Source organism: Gymnoscopelus braueri, assembly GCF_963280865.1.
Source record: "Gymnoscopelus braueri genome assembly, chromosome: 5".
Classification (NCBI taxonomy): domain Eukaryota; kingdom Metazoa; phylum Chordata; class Actinopteri; order Myctophiformes; family Myctophidae; genus Gymnoscopelus; species Gymnoscopelus braueri.
In genome coordinates, this window is record NC_137606.1 from 54,270,545 (window position 1) to 54,286,891 (window position 16,347).

At 40.8% G+C, this 16,347-nt stretch overlaps 1 protein-coding gene across 1 annotated transcript in view; it reads left to right on the plus strand.

The window, feature by feature from the left end:
- The window catches only part of LOC308085995 (cytoplasmic dynein 2 heavy chain 1-like), a gene marked incomplete at its 3' end in the record, with an annotated part of 147,389 nt that overhangs the window by 26,094 nt on the left and 104,948 nt on the right, over positions 1-16,347 (plus strand). Inside the window, exons 18-23 of the mRNA XM_080429312.1 lie at positions 480-619; positions 1,902-2,136; positions 8,013-8,140; positions 8,874-8,989; positions 14,230-14,357; positions 16,045-16,194. Of these exons, the coding sequence (XP_080285438.1) occupies positions 480-619; positions 1,902-2,136; positions 8,013-8,140; positions 8,874-8,989; positions 14,230-14,357; positions 16,045-16,194 (897 nt within the window). The remainder of the gene's footprint in view (positions 1-479; positions 620-1,901; positions 2,137-8,012; positions 8,141-8,873; positions 8,990-14,229; positions 14,358-16,044; positions 16,195-16,347) is intronic.

Genomic DNA, 16,347 nt, shown 5'->3' on the forward strand with positions numbered 1-16,347 from the left:
CTGGTAGTCGAATCATGAAAAAAAAGAGGATCATTCCTTTTGGGCTGTGGGTCTGATTTAACATATTCTTGATTGGTTTCTCCCAATAAATCATGATATATATCCTATTTTTGGCAAACTATTAGTCAATTAATATAACAAATTAGGCTTTTTTTTTTTGCATGATTCGACTGAGGGATTGGCAGTCGAATCAGACTCCCCCGATCGATTAGTCGACTATTCGACTAATTGAGGTCAGGCTTAGTGTCGAGCACCAAAAATAGCAGATCTATTCACCTGTTTCTTGGCTGTGCGTTTTCTACTTCCTGTCGGATTTCATTGGATATCATTAGTCATCTGACCGGTTTCATTGGATTTCATTGGATCAAAAGACAGGAAGTGGAACACAGTGAAAAGCCTAGGAAACAGGTGGATAAGCTCACAACGTGTGTGTGTGTGTGTGTGTGTGTGTGTGTGCGCGCGCGTGTGTGCGTGCGCAGGGTTTCAGGTCCAGTGACATGCGCGCATGGCATCAGCACTGGAACCACCAGCTGTACAAAGCTCTGGAGCACCAGTACCAGACGGGACTGGAAGCTCTCAATAAGAACCTGCCCGAAATCCACGTCGACCTCACCTTCAAGTGAGTACCCCCCCCCCCCCCCGTCTGACAATAAGGTCAAGGTTCACTTCATTCGTCTCTGATAGGAGACGAATGAAGGAGAAAACAACACAGATGTGAGCATGTAGATCGGCTATTCTAATTGTTTTCCCTCTTTCTTAGATGATATTTGACAATTTGGCCAATGTTTGTCACTTTAGAAATGTGCAGATACCCTGTAAACGCTTACACTGTATGTCGGTTTGTTTTCTGTTGAGTGAGAAAGTAATGTTGCACATTAAGTCAATCTTCTGGGGACCCCCCCCCCCCCCCATTGGGGTCCCGTCCCCCACTTTGAGAACCACTGCCCTAAGCTACATCTGCCCTTGAATGAAGGAGCCTTCATTGTGGATAAAACAACATAGACTTCATCCACTTCTCTGTAGGCCTGCCACAATTATTACATAATAATCGTCTAATCGCAATTATTTGAGATAATCGCAATAATGTTTTGCATAATCGTCATAATCGTTGCCATGTTGAAACATTTTCACACATTTTCAAATATAAAATAAAGCAGAAATAGCAGATCTACAAGCTTACAACGCGTCACTATGCTATTATGCTGTTATGACGATTATGCAAAAAATATTGTGATTTTTTTTACATGTATAAAATTATTGTATGAATTGTATGAATTATTGTATAAATTGTATAAATTATTGTATAAATTGTATAAATTATTGTATAAATTGTATAAAATTATTAAATGTCAAAAAAAAATGTTCCAATGTTCGATGCTAAACACACAATTACATCGTTTTATTATTTTAAATTATTTTAGTGACAATTAATCGTCAACTTAACCCATTAAGACCTGGAACGCATCTGTGTCGCTTTTTGATTTGAGCTACAAAGCATTATTTTACACTTTGGCTATTCAAAAATAGCAGATATACAAGCTCATAGCGCGGCACCGAGTGCCGCGCTATGAGCTTGTAGATCTGCTATTTTTGAAAAATCGTGAAAATGTGTGCAAATCCTTGAATATGTATATTTTTTGAAGCGAACATTTTTAACCCAAATCTTTGCTTCTTGGACCCCTTGGAACAAAATATTTTTAGATGGGGATAGCGGCCAAATACATATCATTTTGACTAACCGTGACATGAAAAAGTTTGAGCACCACTGATATAGAAACATACGTTTTTTCCAGAAAACTTGGGATTTAGAAAACATTTGTTGAATCGGCCTCAGTTCTTAATGAGTTAAATCTGTAATGGTGACAGCCCTTTACTTCTCTGTCCTCCGTCCTGGCGTACAGGCAGGGGAGGCTGCAGTTCCGTCCGCCCTTTGAGGAGGTGCGAGCGCGCTACTTCAGGGAGATGAAGCGTTTCATCAGCATCCCCAACCAGTTCAAGGGGGTCAGCGGCGCCGCCCAGGGGGAGGAGCTCATCTTCGCCGTCATGATCGACAGGAACGCCTCGGGGTTCCTCACCATCTTCGGCAAGGCAGAGGACCTCTTCAGCCGCCTGCTGAGCGTACAGGACAAGTTCAAGGTGCTTATACCCAGCCAGATGTGATCCTTGTCATTTATTGCAATGAATTGGAGGAGTAAAAAAAGGCCTCGATGCAAGACGATGTCTGTGGCACTCGTTTGGCGCAGCAGGGGTTAAGGCCGGGAAAGCCTCTGTGTCATTTCAGATTTCTTTGGCTATTCAAAAATAGCAGATCTACAAGCTCATATGCATTTTTTAATATTTTTAAAAAATATATTAAAAAATTTGCAAAAGAAAATAAAATAAATCAGATCTAATAGCAGATCTACAAGCTCATAGCGCATAGATCTTGCTATTTTTGAATAGCCGAAAGTATAAAATATTGTTTATAGCTAAAATCTTAACATGACACAGATGCGTTCTCAGATTGAATGGGTTAACGACCAAATTGGGAGTAAAAGGGGTAAAACATGACTCGCTACTCTAAATTTAGGGGGAAAAAAAGACGATATGATTGAACTATGTATGCAGAGTGGCTTTTTTTTTAGCCTATACATAGGTTTTGTGTGAGACTATGTGGACCACATAGTCTTAGAAACACAGCTTGGAGCCATAGACCGTAAAAAATATGGACGAAGGGAACCATAATTTAGCAAAACGCATATCATGATGATTGAAAGGAGACTTTAACCCATTAATACCTGGGACGCATCTGTGTCACTTTAGATGTCTTTGGCTATTCAAAAATAGCAGATATACAAGCTCATAGCGCGGCACCGAGTGCCGCGCTATGAACTTGTAGATCTGCTATTTTTGAAAAATCGTGAAATTTTTTTTTTTCGATTTCGATTTTTTTAAAAGAATCGCCTCAGGTCTTAAAGGGTTAAACTAGCGACTGGAAGCATGTACGGTAGTATCTATGACAATTTGTATTAAGGTAAGAAAATCTAGTCTAAAGTTCGTCAAAAACCCATCCGCTTACAATGAGAGAATATTCTTTCTGACACCTGCAGGCCACCTACAGGCCATTCATATGAACTGTCTCTCTTCCGTATCGGCCTCATTGTAAATATGTCAGGCTGGCCCCTTGCTTGGAGCGCTCAGGTGGCACAGGGGTAAAAGTACCTGACCACAGAAGTACATCCCGTTGGAACATCGCAATGCGACACGTTATGAGCTTGTAGATCTGCTATCTTTATACAATTCTTGAAGCTTTTTGAAAGCAAAAAAAAAATAGGGCTGGTGAGTCGATTTGTGTTTTTTAGTAATTTTTTTCTTGTCGGTACTTCCAGCTATAATAGTCCCATGAGAAGATTCTGGTACATTGCACTTCCCTCTTCAGCTACTGTCTGTAAGCCATGCATTTCAAACCTCTTATCTCCATATTCTCCATAATTCTACATTTTTGTGTTTTTTGTTTGTTGTAAATGAACGCCCTACTTGATCATACTACAGCGTCACACAGAAGTACCAAAAGTAGCAGATCTGCGTGCTCAAGCTTGCAGATGTGATTCTTTTGACGTTTTTGAATTTGAATCCTGAAAAGTAACACTTTTTGCAGTGGTGGAAAAAGTACTCAAATTCTTTACTTAAGTAAAAGTACCAATACTGCAATATAAAAATACTCTGTTACAAGTAAAAGTGCAGAATTCAAAATGTACTTGAGTAAAAGTACAGGAAGTATTGGCATCAAAATGTACTTAAAGTACCAAAAGTAAAAGTACTAAAATGTTTGAAAATAGCAGATCTACAAGCTCACAACGCGTCGCATCGCGACGCGTTGTGAGCTTGTAGATCTGCTATTTTTAAATAGCCTAGGTATGAAATAGGGCTAAAGTGGTTAATGTATGTTCTATAACATCATAATTTATATCTGCAAAGTAACTAGTAACTAAAGTTTTCAAATAATTGTAGTGGAATAAAAGTACAATATTTGCCTCTGAGATGTAGTGGAGTAGAAGTAATACTCAAGTAAAGTACAAATATCTCAAAATTATACTTAAGTACAGTACTTAAGTAAATGTACTTAGTTACTTTACACCACTGCACTTTTGGGCATATGAGGTTTCCCCCCGACAGAGAGACGATACAGTGGTTAATGTGGAGGTGGGGAAACCCTCCACCCACATTACAGTTCTCGTCTCACCTCGCTGTTCTGTCTCCTTCACTTCTGCTTTTTTTCTTTCTAATCAGAACCCTGTGTTTCGTTGTGTGGTTTTTGGACACCTTTTCACAACTCAGCCTTGGTTATCAAAACCACTTCTTCATAACAAACTACACAGATAGATAGATAGGTAGGATAAGATCAGTGGTGGAAAAAGTACTCAGATTCTATACTTAAGTAAAAGTACCAATACTGCAATATAGATATACTCTGTTACAAGTAAAAGTCCAGAATTAAAAATGTAATTGAGTAAAAGTACAAAAGTATTGGCAGCAAAATGTACTTAAAGTACCAAAAGTAAAAGTACAAAGATATTTGAAAATAGCCGATCTACAAGCTCACAACGCGTCGCATCGCGATATAGCCTATAGCCTAGGTATAAACGCGTTATAGCCTAGGTATAAAATAGGGCTAAAGTGGTTAATGTATGTTTCATAATATCATAATTTATATCTGAAAAGTAACTAGTAAATAAAGTTTTCAAATAATTCTAGTGGAGTAAAAGTGCAATATTTGCCTCTGAGATGTAGTGGAGTAGAAGTAAAAGTATAGACAATTGGAAATACTCCAGTAAAGTAAAAGCACCTCAAAATTGTACTTAAGTACAGTACTTGAAGGGGCACGGTGGCACAGTCGGTAGTGCTGTCGCCTCACACCTCACAAAAATATGCAGTAATCCTGGTCACTATACCGCCTCCCCCTGGCCAGCTGGGGCGCCTGATGGAGGGGAAGGGAACTGGTTGGACTAACGTGTTCCTTCCACACGCTACATCCTACCGGGGAAACTCTCCCCTGTCAGGTGATAAGAAGGTCAGTTGGCTCTCATGCATTGAAGGAGGCATGAGCTCGGCCCTGGCCTCCCTAGGTTGGCAGAGGGAAGGTAGTGCCCAGGATTGGTACTGGGTGTAAAAAATAGGGTTACAAAATCGTGGGACAAAAATTTAAGGGAAAATAAGTACAGTACTTGAGTAAATGTACTTAGTTACTTTACACCACTGGTCACTGGATAAGATGTTTATTGTCTTTGTATGGGACATACAACAACATTTTGTTTAGTGCATCCACTTAAAATAAAATCGACAAAGAATTACAGATACAGCAGATAAGAAGTTAGACCACAATAAGCCATCCAGACTAGATATTGCACTTGCCCAATAGTGTGTGTGTGGGTGGGTGACGGTGTGTGTGTGTGCGGGGGTGGGTGGGGGGGGGGGGGGGGTTACACTCATGGTGTTCCACAGTAGTTGTGGTTAACCATTGTTCTGTTTAGGTTCTGTGGAGTTCATTAACCTTTTCTTTCTGTGGGTGTGGTACAGTCATACAGGAAAAACGTCAAATCTTTTTGACGTTGTCTAATGATGCCATTGGATGTTTGTTTGGTGCCAGTTTTGTAGCCTAATGCTATAGTCTCTCTCTCGAGGCAGACTGTTGTTGTCTTGCACAATTTTTCTAATTCTTACATCAGAAGAGTTGAAAATGATTAGAACATTAACCCATTAAGACCCGGAACACTTTTTCAATTGAGCTAAAAAGCATTATTTTACACTTTGGCTATTAAAAAATAGCAGATATACAAGCTCATAGCGCGGCACCGAGTGTGCTATGAGCTTGTAGATCTGCTATTTTTGAAGAAATCGTCAAAATGTGTGCAAATCTTTGAACATATATATTTTTTTTTTAACGAACATTTGTAACTCAAATCTTTGCTTCTGGGGGTCCCTGGAACAACATATTTTGAGATGGGGGTCCACGGCCAAATACATATTCATTTTGGGGTCCTTGACATGAAAACGTTTGAGAACCACTGACATAGTAACATAATTTTTTTTCAAAAAACTGTTAGGATTTAGAAGACATTTTGTAGAATCGGAACCTCAGGCCTCAATGGGTTAAGCCAGGGGTCTTCAACCTTTTCAGGCCAGGGACCCCCAAACTGATGGGGAGATGGAGCAGGGACCCCCTACCTCGTAGGGTAGGGGGGCTACCACATATATTGTATATTTATGTATAGAATTGTGTTTTATATTGCCTGCTCCTACGCACCTGCCCCAGTAGGTGTGCAAAATAAAGATTCTCTACAAAATATGTATAAACATACCATGTTATTGTGCCTCCATTTATCTGTTTGCTATGGATTCATGTTATGTTTAAAGACGATTTGACATTTTGGGGGAAAAAAAGAAGAAAAAAACGTTTTATTTTTATATTGTTTAATCAAACAACAATTTCGCGGACCCCCTGCAGTACCTCTGCGGACCCCCTAGGGGTCGCGGACCCCCTGTTGAAGACCTCTGGGTTAAGCGGATGTTGTACACGCTCACAGCATTTGCAGTGGCAAGGAAGGGGGAAAGAAATGTGCGTGTCCTTTGGTGGTGAATTTCCTCATCATCCAAGGAATTCAGGGATTCTTTTGAATAGCCAAATAAATCTAAAGTGACGCAGATGCGTTCCCTGAATGTGTGAATGTGTTAGAGTAGTTCACACTTCACAGTACACGTGTATCGGGTTGTGGCAGAAATAGTCTCAATACCAGCACTCACTTTGATCCATTTAGGATTTCTTGTTTATTTTAGTCATCCACCTCCCAAGCGTGATGATTCACACTGAGGAAGGCCTGTGGGCCCAAACGTCCGTCATGATCTGCTGCTGGGGGTGAATGACTAAAATCAGTGGTGTAAAGTAACTAAGTACATTTACTCAAGTACTGTACTTAATTACAATTTTGAGGTACTTTTACGTTACTGGAGTATTTCCAATTGTCTATACTTTTACTTCTACTCCACTACATCTCAGAGGCAAATATTGTACTTTTACTCCACTACAATTAATTGAAAACTTTAGTTACTAGGTACTTTGCAGATATAAATGATTACGTTCTAAAACATACATTAACCACTTTAGCCCTATTTTATACCTAGGCTATATGATCTACAAGCTCACAACGCGTCGTAGATCTGCTATTTTCAAACATTTTAGTACTTTTACTTTTGATACTTTAAGTACATTTTGATACCAATACTTTTGTACTTTCACTCAAGTAAAGTTTGAATCCCGGACTTTTACTTGTAACGGAGTACTTTTACATAGCAGTATTGATACTTTTACTTAAGTAAAACATTTGAGTACTTTTTCCACCACTGCTGCTGGGGGTGAATGACTAAAATATACAAGACATCCTAAATGGATCAAAGTGAGCGCTGGTATTCCTTTTAATAGGTTGATCGCCCGCTGGCGCTGCAGGTATTTTCTCTCTGCATCAGTGCAGTTGGAGTATCAGTCTGTGCTAGCGTACGCCAGGATACTCTCCATGGTAAAGCCATAGAAGTTGATGAGCAGGTTCTGAGGAAGTCTGTTGTGTTTAGACCTGGAACACCAATACATAACTATACCTTTCAATCCGGGAACACCTTTTGGTGTATAGCTGTCACTGTGTACAGTATATTGCAACATACATTTTTGTAATTTATTTGAATTAAAACAATCAGAAACTTAGGTCAGGATTTAGAAGGCGTTTTTAGAATGGGCCTCAGGTCTAAAAGGGTTAATGTCTTCAGGAAGAAGAGACGTTTCTGCTCCAAGTCAAGGTCCTCTGAGATGTGCACTCTTGAGGGGAGACCCTCTCAACCCCCCCCCCCCCCCCCCCCCCCCGATACTCAGACCCCTGTGATGCGGCTTTTTGTAGTCAAAGTGCACTAACAGTATAATTTGGTGTTTGGGTGTGTGCGTGCTGCTCGTGGATGCATGTGTGTGTGTGTGTGTGCATGCGTTGCAGGAATGGGTGGTGCTGGGTCAAGTCGACATGGAGAGACTGGTGGAGAAACACCTGGACTCGGTCCAAGACTGGGAGAGGAACTTCAAGGCCCTGAAAGCGCGGGGCAAGGAGTCTGAACGGCTGCCCAGGTACAACACAACACAACACAAATGACTCTGGCAAAGCATCAGTGCTACAATTAACTCCAAAGAGGGTACAAATGTAACCAAATGGACCCTTGTGGGTCCATTTGGTTGCATTTGTATGCTCTTTGGAATTGAATTGACACTGAATTTTACTGTGTCATAATTTTGTACTCTCAATAAACATGACATAAAAATGGCACAACATTTATGTTACAAAGTATATAGAAGAGTTTTATTGTATCCTCATGACAGACTTGCTATATGTTTGGGGGCAAGTCGCTTGCCCCGTTATTTGTTTTTAACCAAATTTGGCTTGAGTTTATGTGTACCTAACGAACAAATTCAGCTAAGAAGGAGATTGATGAATCAGACTGTGCTCGTGGAAATGCTCCCACGTGCATTATATCGTTGCTGTCGGATCGGAAACCTCATTGTGTCCGAAACTGTAACTTTTTTGGATTCAAATTAAAAAATGGCAAAAATAGCAGATCTACGAGGTCACAACGCGTCGCGCCGTGAGCTTGTAGATCTGCCATTTTCGCTACTTTTGTGTGACACTGTAGCATGACGCAGTACGAAATTTACGGAAGACAAAAAAAAGTTGAATATAGAGATATGATATTTCTGCCTGACAGCAGCGATATGTGCGTAAGCCCGTTTCGTCAGTGAGGCCCATCGTTCTTCAATCCTCTCCCCTTCCTCCCTCCGTCTGTCCCTCCATCCTCCTCTCCACCAGTCAGGAGAAGGTGGACTGCATCATTGTGAACTGTGAGCCGGTCAAGGCGGCCATCGACGACCTCATCCAGAGGCTGTTTGACACCTTGCTAACGTCCCTCAAGAGGTCCATTCAAGGTACAGAGCGCTTCATTTCCAGCCACACACACACTGTGTCTCGGTATCAACAATGGGAACGTGGCCATCCTGTGACTCATCTATGACACATCACTCCAAACTCGGAGGTTTTCGGCACGCACACACCAAGCCCGCCAGAGTTGCTGAGAAACATTGAAGCTGCCACCCCAGTGGCCAAAGCTGGAACTGCAGGCGGGGAGAAATACATGCACGAGCAAAACATACTGAGAGATATTTATATATATAAATATGTAAACATATTATACATAAATACATATGCACATATGCTCCACAAGTGGAGCTTACTATGAAACCGTGCTCGGCTTGTGTGTGGCTCTGTCCGTCTGTGTGTGGCTCTGTGTGTGGCTCTGTGTGCACTGCCTGTGTGCAGCCGCGCCCCCATGTGACTCACGCTCTCAACTATGAAACCAACCCGATCGCCCCCCAAACACGGTGAAATAGCACGGATTGACAAACGCCAATTCCGTGCATAGATGACTAGGAACTCCGAAACTCCGTGCATACGAGAACCATATCCCCCCCCATTAACTTCAATACGAGGCGGAGGCAGTCACGTGACTTTCTCTCTACGCTCTCCCCATCACGGTGAAATAACACGGATTACAAGTCCGTAAATACACAACATTTTCGAGCTGCGTTCGCTTCCCGCGTTCGCGCGTCTTACTTGGTAATAAATATCTCGCGTTCATTCCTTGACACACGGGCTGCCGTAGGACGCAAAAAGGACACTAGTAAGCATGCCCATAACTCTATGGTGTCCCCAAAAACGTCTCAATAATTCTACTTCTGGCAGGCTTCCGGGTGCTTCAAAACGCCACTGAGCACATTCATTGAAATGATAGCTGGGGGCGGGGCAATCCGCCCTCTAGTTATATTATACCTCTATGGCGCACACACACACTATACCCATTCAGCCACGGCACCCGGCTTCTGCACCCCTCCGTGTCATTAAAGGTGTAGTGAAATGAAAAATATGTTTTTCACACTTTTAGAGCATATCCGTGGTCATCATAAGGGCATACCTAACAATAGATGCCAAAAAAAATGAAAAAAACCCATTTTTGTGTATTTTTATATCTAAAGTCCCTAAAAAGCCAATCTTAATTACTTCCTGTAAACGAAAACGTGCTGCGTGATGACATAACGCAGCCTTCATGAATATAAATGAATCTTGATTACATGCACCTGTTTGATTCCCATAGCTGCACGTTCTTCAAACACAGCTGATTTAAATTACAGAGATACTCTGTTTTGAATCTCATTGAAGATGAGTGTATTACTCATTTTAAACTTCATCTGCACACTAAAATATGTATCTGAAAACATTATAGGTTAGAAATAAGCCAGGTAGTAGCAAACGTGCTTCACTGGCCGTCTCTCTCTCACTTGTAAACAAACACTAGCCGTGTTGCGCACGGCTGAAGTGATTGAGATCCAACGTCCCATAGCCTGAAGGGATGGGACCTTCTGATTGGTTTAGAGTCGGTTGAGCCGACGTTTCAGACTGAACCTTCAAAATAAAATGACCGAAAATGTCACTGCAGTGCGCCTTTAAAAGCCTGCGCCCAACGTGGGGCTCGAACCCACGACCCTGAGATTAAGAGTCTCATGCTCTACCGACTGAGCTAGCCGGGCCTGTTGGGGACATGATAACACCTCCTATTTGTTCTTACCTTTGACATCTTCACACTGAAGCGTGAAGATTTTGCAATGACACCCACACCCACACCGACACACACCGACACACACCGACACACACACACACACCGACACACACACACACACACACACACACACACACACACACACACACACACACACACACACACACACACACACACACACATATCCTTGCAGAGCCACACTCTAAGAAGGAAACATTTGATCTAGTGTTAGTAGTTCATTCAGATAAGATTCAGCTGAACTTCCTCCATTAATCATTACTCATTTTTTCATGTCTGAGGAACCAGAACAAAATAATTGTATGCTTATGTACCCGTACAAGATACTTTTTAAAAGTCATTCAAATGTACAAAAGTACAATGTCATTGACATTTCAACATTTTGAATTTCTTAAAAATAGACTTCTCTCATCTTTTCTCTTCCTTTGCCACATTTCCCTTCATTTGACCGTGAGGTTATTCTGTGAACACAAACAATGTTTCTCCCATTGACAGCCTTTTTTTTTAAGTCATTCAAATGTTGAAATGCAAGGTCATTGACATTATTTCAACATTTGAAATACTCAAAATAGACTTCTCTCGTCCTTTCTCTTCATTTTCCACATTTCTCTTCATTTGACCGTGAGGTTTTTCTGTGAACACAAACAGGACGTCAATACCAGAGGGCTCACACCCACACCCCCTCGTTTTCCATTTCTCTCATGTTCCTCTTTTAACTCTTGTTTTTACACATTAATACACGGCCAACAATAGGAGCCCCCTTCTCTTTATTTTTTAGTCCCTCTTCCCATTTAACCCATTAACACATTCCATGCCAGAGTTTAATCTCATAATGTACTCACCAGTGCCAGCGTTTTATTGTTGTTTTTTTGTTTTTTTCATGTCGCCACAGACCTCGCTAAATAAGTTAAAAGTGCGCGTTCATTTGGTTCTAAACACACAGCGGATCTGTGAGAAACGGCCAGCGAAAACAGTTTCCAAATGCGAGCCGCCATCTTGAAGATACAGCCGATCAACGCTAAACAGTGATCAGCGAGGAGAAAAACAACAACCGAGAAAATCGAGTTTTAAACAGGATCCCAGACAGGAAGCGGATACGATCGAAAAAAACGGAACCCGAATAATTCCGTTTCCGACCGGAAACCGGAAACGGAAATGGATCAAAAAAAATCGGAAAGTGCACCTGGGGCAATTTCAATGGGAATCGGCGGTTCGCGTAGATCTACACGACTGGCACGCTGCGGCTTTAAATAGGTTCGCGTAGATCTACGCGACTGGCATTCAATGTGTTAAGGCCTGAGGTTCCGATTCTACAAAATGTCTTCTAAATCCTATTTTTTTTTGTTGAAAAAACGTATGTTACTATGTCAGTGGTTCTCAATCTTTTTCATGTCAAGGACCCCAAAATGATATGTATTTGGCCGCGGACTCCCATCTCAAAATATGTTGTTCCAGGGACCCCCAGAAGCAAAGATTTGAGTTAAAAATTTTCGCATAAAAAATGAATATCTTGCCAAGATTATTATACCTGTTCATGTCTTTACCAGTTAATGTTCCACCCAAACAATTCAATGAGTGGGATAAACAGATTTCACGATTCATTTGGAATGGCAAAAAGCCACGAATAAAATATGCAACATTACTACTGAGTAAGGAAAAGGGAGGCATGTCTTTACCAAATCTCAGAGACTACTACTACGCCGCCCAACTTAGATATGTGGCTTCGTGGTGTGATGATAATATAGATGCCAAATGGAAGATCATGGAAATGAATGAACAGGATATCCCATTGCAAGCTATGTTAGGAGATAAACAATTAGCCAAACCTAACTTAGATAAATTAGATCCAATTACATCTTTCACATTACAGACTTGGTTCAATATTATCAAACAGTTGAAAATAGAAAGACAATCAAAAACACTAAGATGGGTGGCTTATGATACAGCATTTAAGCCAGGGAGGTTAGATCAGAGGTTCAAATGTTGGTCTTACAAGGGGATTACATCATATTATAAAATAATGGAAAAAAACATGTTACAGAGCTTTCAGGCCCTGAAAGATACATATAATTTGGAAAAGACAGATTTCTTTAGATATCTGCAGTTACGTCACTATTTTATCCAGGAAGTCCAGATCTGTGATTCACAAACAAATCCGAACAAACTTATTCAACTGATTGCTCAGGTATATACGAAAGGAACAAAGAAAATTGTATCAAAACTATATCAAAGTATTTCGGATTCCAGAAAACATACAACAGATTATATCAGGAAAAAATGGGAAATAGAACTTAATACACCAATCACAGTTGAACAATGGATAAATATTTGCAAAACACAATACACAACAACAAGCTCTGGCACCTGGCGGGAATTCTGTTGGAAAAACATTACTCGTTTTTTCATCACTCCAAAACTTAAATCGAGACAGATGAAAACACCCCAGGTATGCTGGAGGAACTGTGATGAGGAGGAAGCAAATCATTATCATATTTTCTGGGGTTGTTCGGGAATTCACACATACTGGAATGATGTCTTGGAGAAAATACAGGAGATTCTAGGTATACAAATATTAAAGTCCTGTCTATTGCTGTACCTGGGAGACTTACCAGAGGAAATCTCAGGAAGTGACAGATATCTTATGAAAATATTCATGGCTGCAGGGAAAAAAGCCATTACTCGTAAATGGCTACAGACGGAATCTCCATCTGCGAAAGATTGGCTTCAGGTAGTCTCTGAGATTTATGACATGGAGAGGATGACTGCTAACTTGAGGATGAAGAAAGAGATATTTGAGAACAAATGGGGGAAATGGATTGATTATGAGCGACAAGAGGTCTAGGGAATAGGATAGTTATTACAAATAAATATGTTTTGGTCTTGATACAATACTTAACCCATGACATACATACTCATATACTGTATATACACAACGCATGACTTCTTAAATATATATATGTTCATATATGTGTATATATGGTTATTTCTTTCTGATGATCGAGGGAGAAGGTACTATGTGTGAGATGATATGAATGAAAATGTTTGTAAGAATTGAACGAGTTAAAACCTTTTGAACAACTTTTTTTTTTCTTCAGTTTTCATGTACTATCATTTAATAACATTGAACAGCACCTGTACCCTCCTATTTTATTTTATTATTATATAAGATGATGTTTGGCAACATGTGTGATGTCTATTGTTTGTTTGTCTTTTTGTTTTATATGTTTGTGTTTTTGAAAACTTAATAAAATTTAAGTGAAAAAAATAGCAGATCTACAAGCTCGTAGCGCGGCACTCGGTGCCGCACTATGAGCTTGTAGATCTACTATTTTTGAATAGCCAAAGTGTAAAATAATGCTTTTTAGCTCAAATCAAAAAGTGACACAGATGCCTTCCAGGTCTTAATGGCATTATGGGTTAATTCTCTCCCCATTCTTCTCTCCCCTCTGTCTGTACTCATGTTTTTCATTCCCTCTCTCTCCCTGTCTGTCTGTCTGTCTCTCCTCTCCTGTCCTCTCCTCTCCTACTCCCTTCCAGGTCATACTCAGAGCATAGAGAGCTTTGTGTCTGAGTCCTCGGAGGCCTTGTCCAGCCGCCCAGAGAGGGTGGAGGAGATCGCAGAGGCCAACAGCAGACACGCACAGATAAAAGCCCGCAAACCTGAGGCAAGAAACGTGCAGCACACATGTGGACACTGTCGGGTGTTATTTTTCAGGAAATGAAAGAAAAATAATAAGTGTTCCAGTGGATTCAATGTAGTTATTATTTAGTCACAAGATCTTGTTAATCCTTTTCATTGACTAGATATGTATAAAACCCACATACACACTTAACTAGGGGTGTCACGATACGCCTAATCCACGATTCGATTCGACTTTCGATTTTAAGGTCACGATTCGATTCGATTTTCGATACGATATATATATTTTTAAACGTCCTTTTTTTCAGCTTTGAGGGCTATATGATTATTATCAATAAGTCCCTTTTATTTGAATAATATCAAATGAGAATGAGAATAACAAAAAGGGTTTTATGCCCTTACAACAACTGTCATTTTCAGATTCTTCTTTAAGATGAGTTAACAACAACATTCTTGTGAAGCTCTATAACTAAATAAAATCTAAATACAAAGTTGAACATGTAAGAAAAAAGGATCCAAAGACAACTGTTATTTGGCTACATGTTCTTAAACATCTTAAAGTATGTTCACATTGTTTGAACAGATAAGAGCTTTAACAAACAAGAAATGTGAATAATAAGCTAAGCCAGGGGTCTTCAACAGGGTTTATTTTTTTACCTTAACCCCATCCCTTTTCTGAGGTGAACTTTAGCCAAAAATAGCCGATCTACAAGCTCACAGTGAGCTTGTAGATCGGCTATTTTTGGCCGTGAGGTATAGGTGTAGAGGGGGAAAGGAGAAGACAGAGCAACTATCAATGTGCGCTGCGAGGCGCTGTGAGCTTGTAGATCGGCTATTTTTGGCCGAGAGGTATAGGTGTAGAGGGGAAAAAGTGAAGACGGAGAAACTATCAATGTGGAGCATAATCGACAAACGTTAGCCGTTTTGTCAACAACGCGTCGGGTGCCCTCATAATTCACTGGGAAGCCAAAATATTGTCTGACTTTTGACTTAATGGAAGCGGGAGGGTTTTCCAATTCTTCCGTTTGTGTATCATCATTACCATCGCTGGCTTCAGCAGTGGCCATGGTGAAATGTAAAGTAGTAGTACAGACGCAACGCTACTGCGGTCTCTCTCTGTGTGTGGGTTTGTCCTGTCGTCTTTTTTTTCTCCCCCCTCGTAAGCACGCATGCGCGATGCAGGGAAAAACATAACAGCGACTCGAGCATGGCTTCACCCGGACGTGCAATCGGATGTGCGCATGCGCGGGAGTATTGTTTTTTTAATTAACCCTTGAATCGCGATACGGCTTTTGATTTCGATACACTGTATCGAACGTCATTTTCGGTTCGATTTCGATACGTATCGAGTATCGTGACACCCTTACACTTAACCACTTTCAACCCATGGTGTCCCTATTTTGGACATAATCATTATAGGTGAAAGTTTTCAAAAAGTGTCATATATATTCTTTCTAAATAGCAGATTGGCTGTATTCCTTATAGTTACGTGACACTTTGATATGACAGAGTATAAAATAGGGTGTTCATTTATGAAGAAAACAACGTTTAAATATACAGTGTTTCTGCCCCACAACCATGAAATGGTTTGCATGCGAGTGTGCGGAACATCGACAATGTGGAAGAGAGCACGTGTGTGTTTATTGACATATGTATATGTGTGTATATGCGTGTGTGTGTGTGTGTGTGTGTGTGTGTGTGTGTGGGTGCAGATCCTGCCTCAGTTCCAGTGTGCGGAGGAGAAGAACCGCCTGCTGCGGGCGGTGGCTGGAGGCGGTGTGGACTCTCTGTCCTCCCTGAGGGCCAAGTGGGACAAACTGGAGCTCATCATGGAGAGTCACCAGCTCATGATCAAAGAACAGGTGTTACACACACTCATAAACACCAATGTATGTGTACTTATGCCAATAAGGCCCAATGGAGCGTGGGATGTGTGTGAGTGAGTGATTCCTGTGTCCTGTTCTTTAAAAGTCTGCGCCCAACGTGGGGCTCGAACCCACGACCCTGAGATTAAG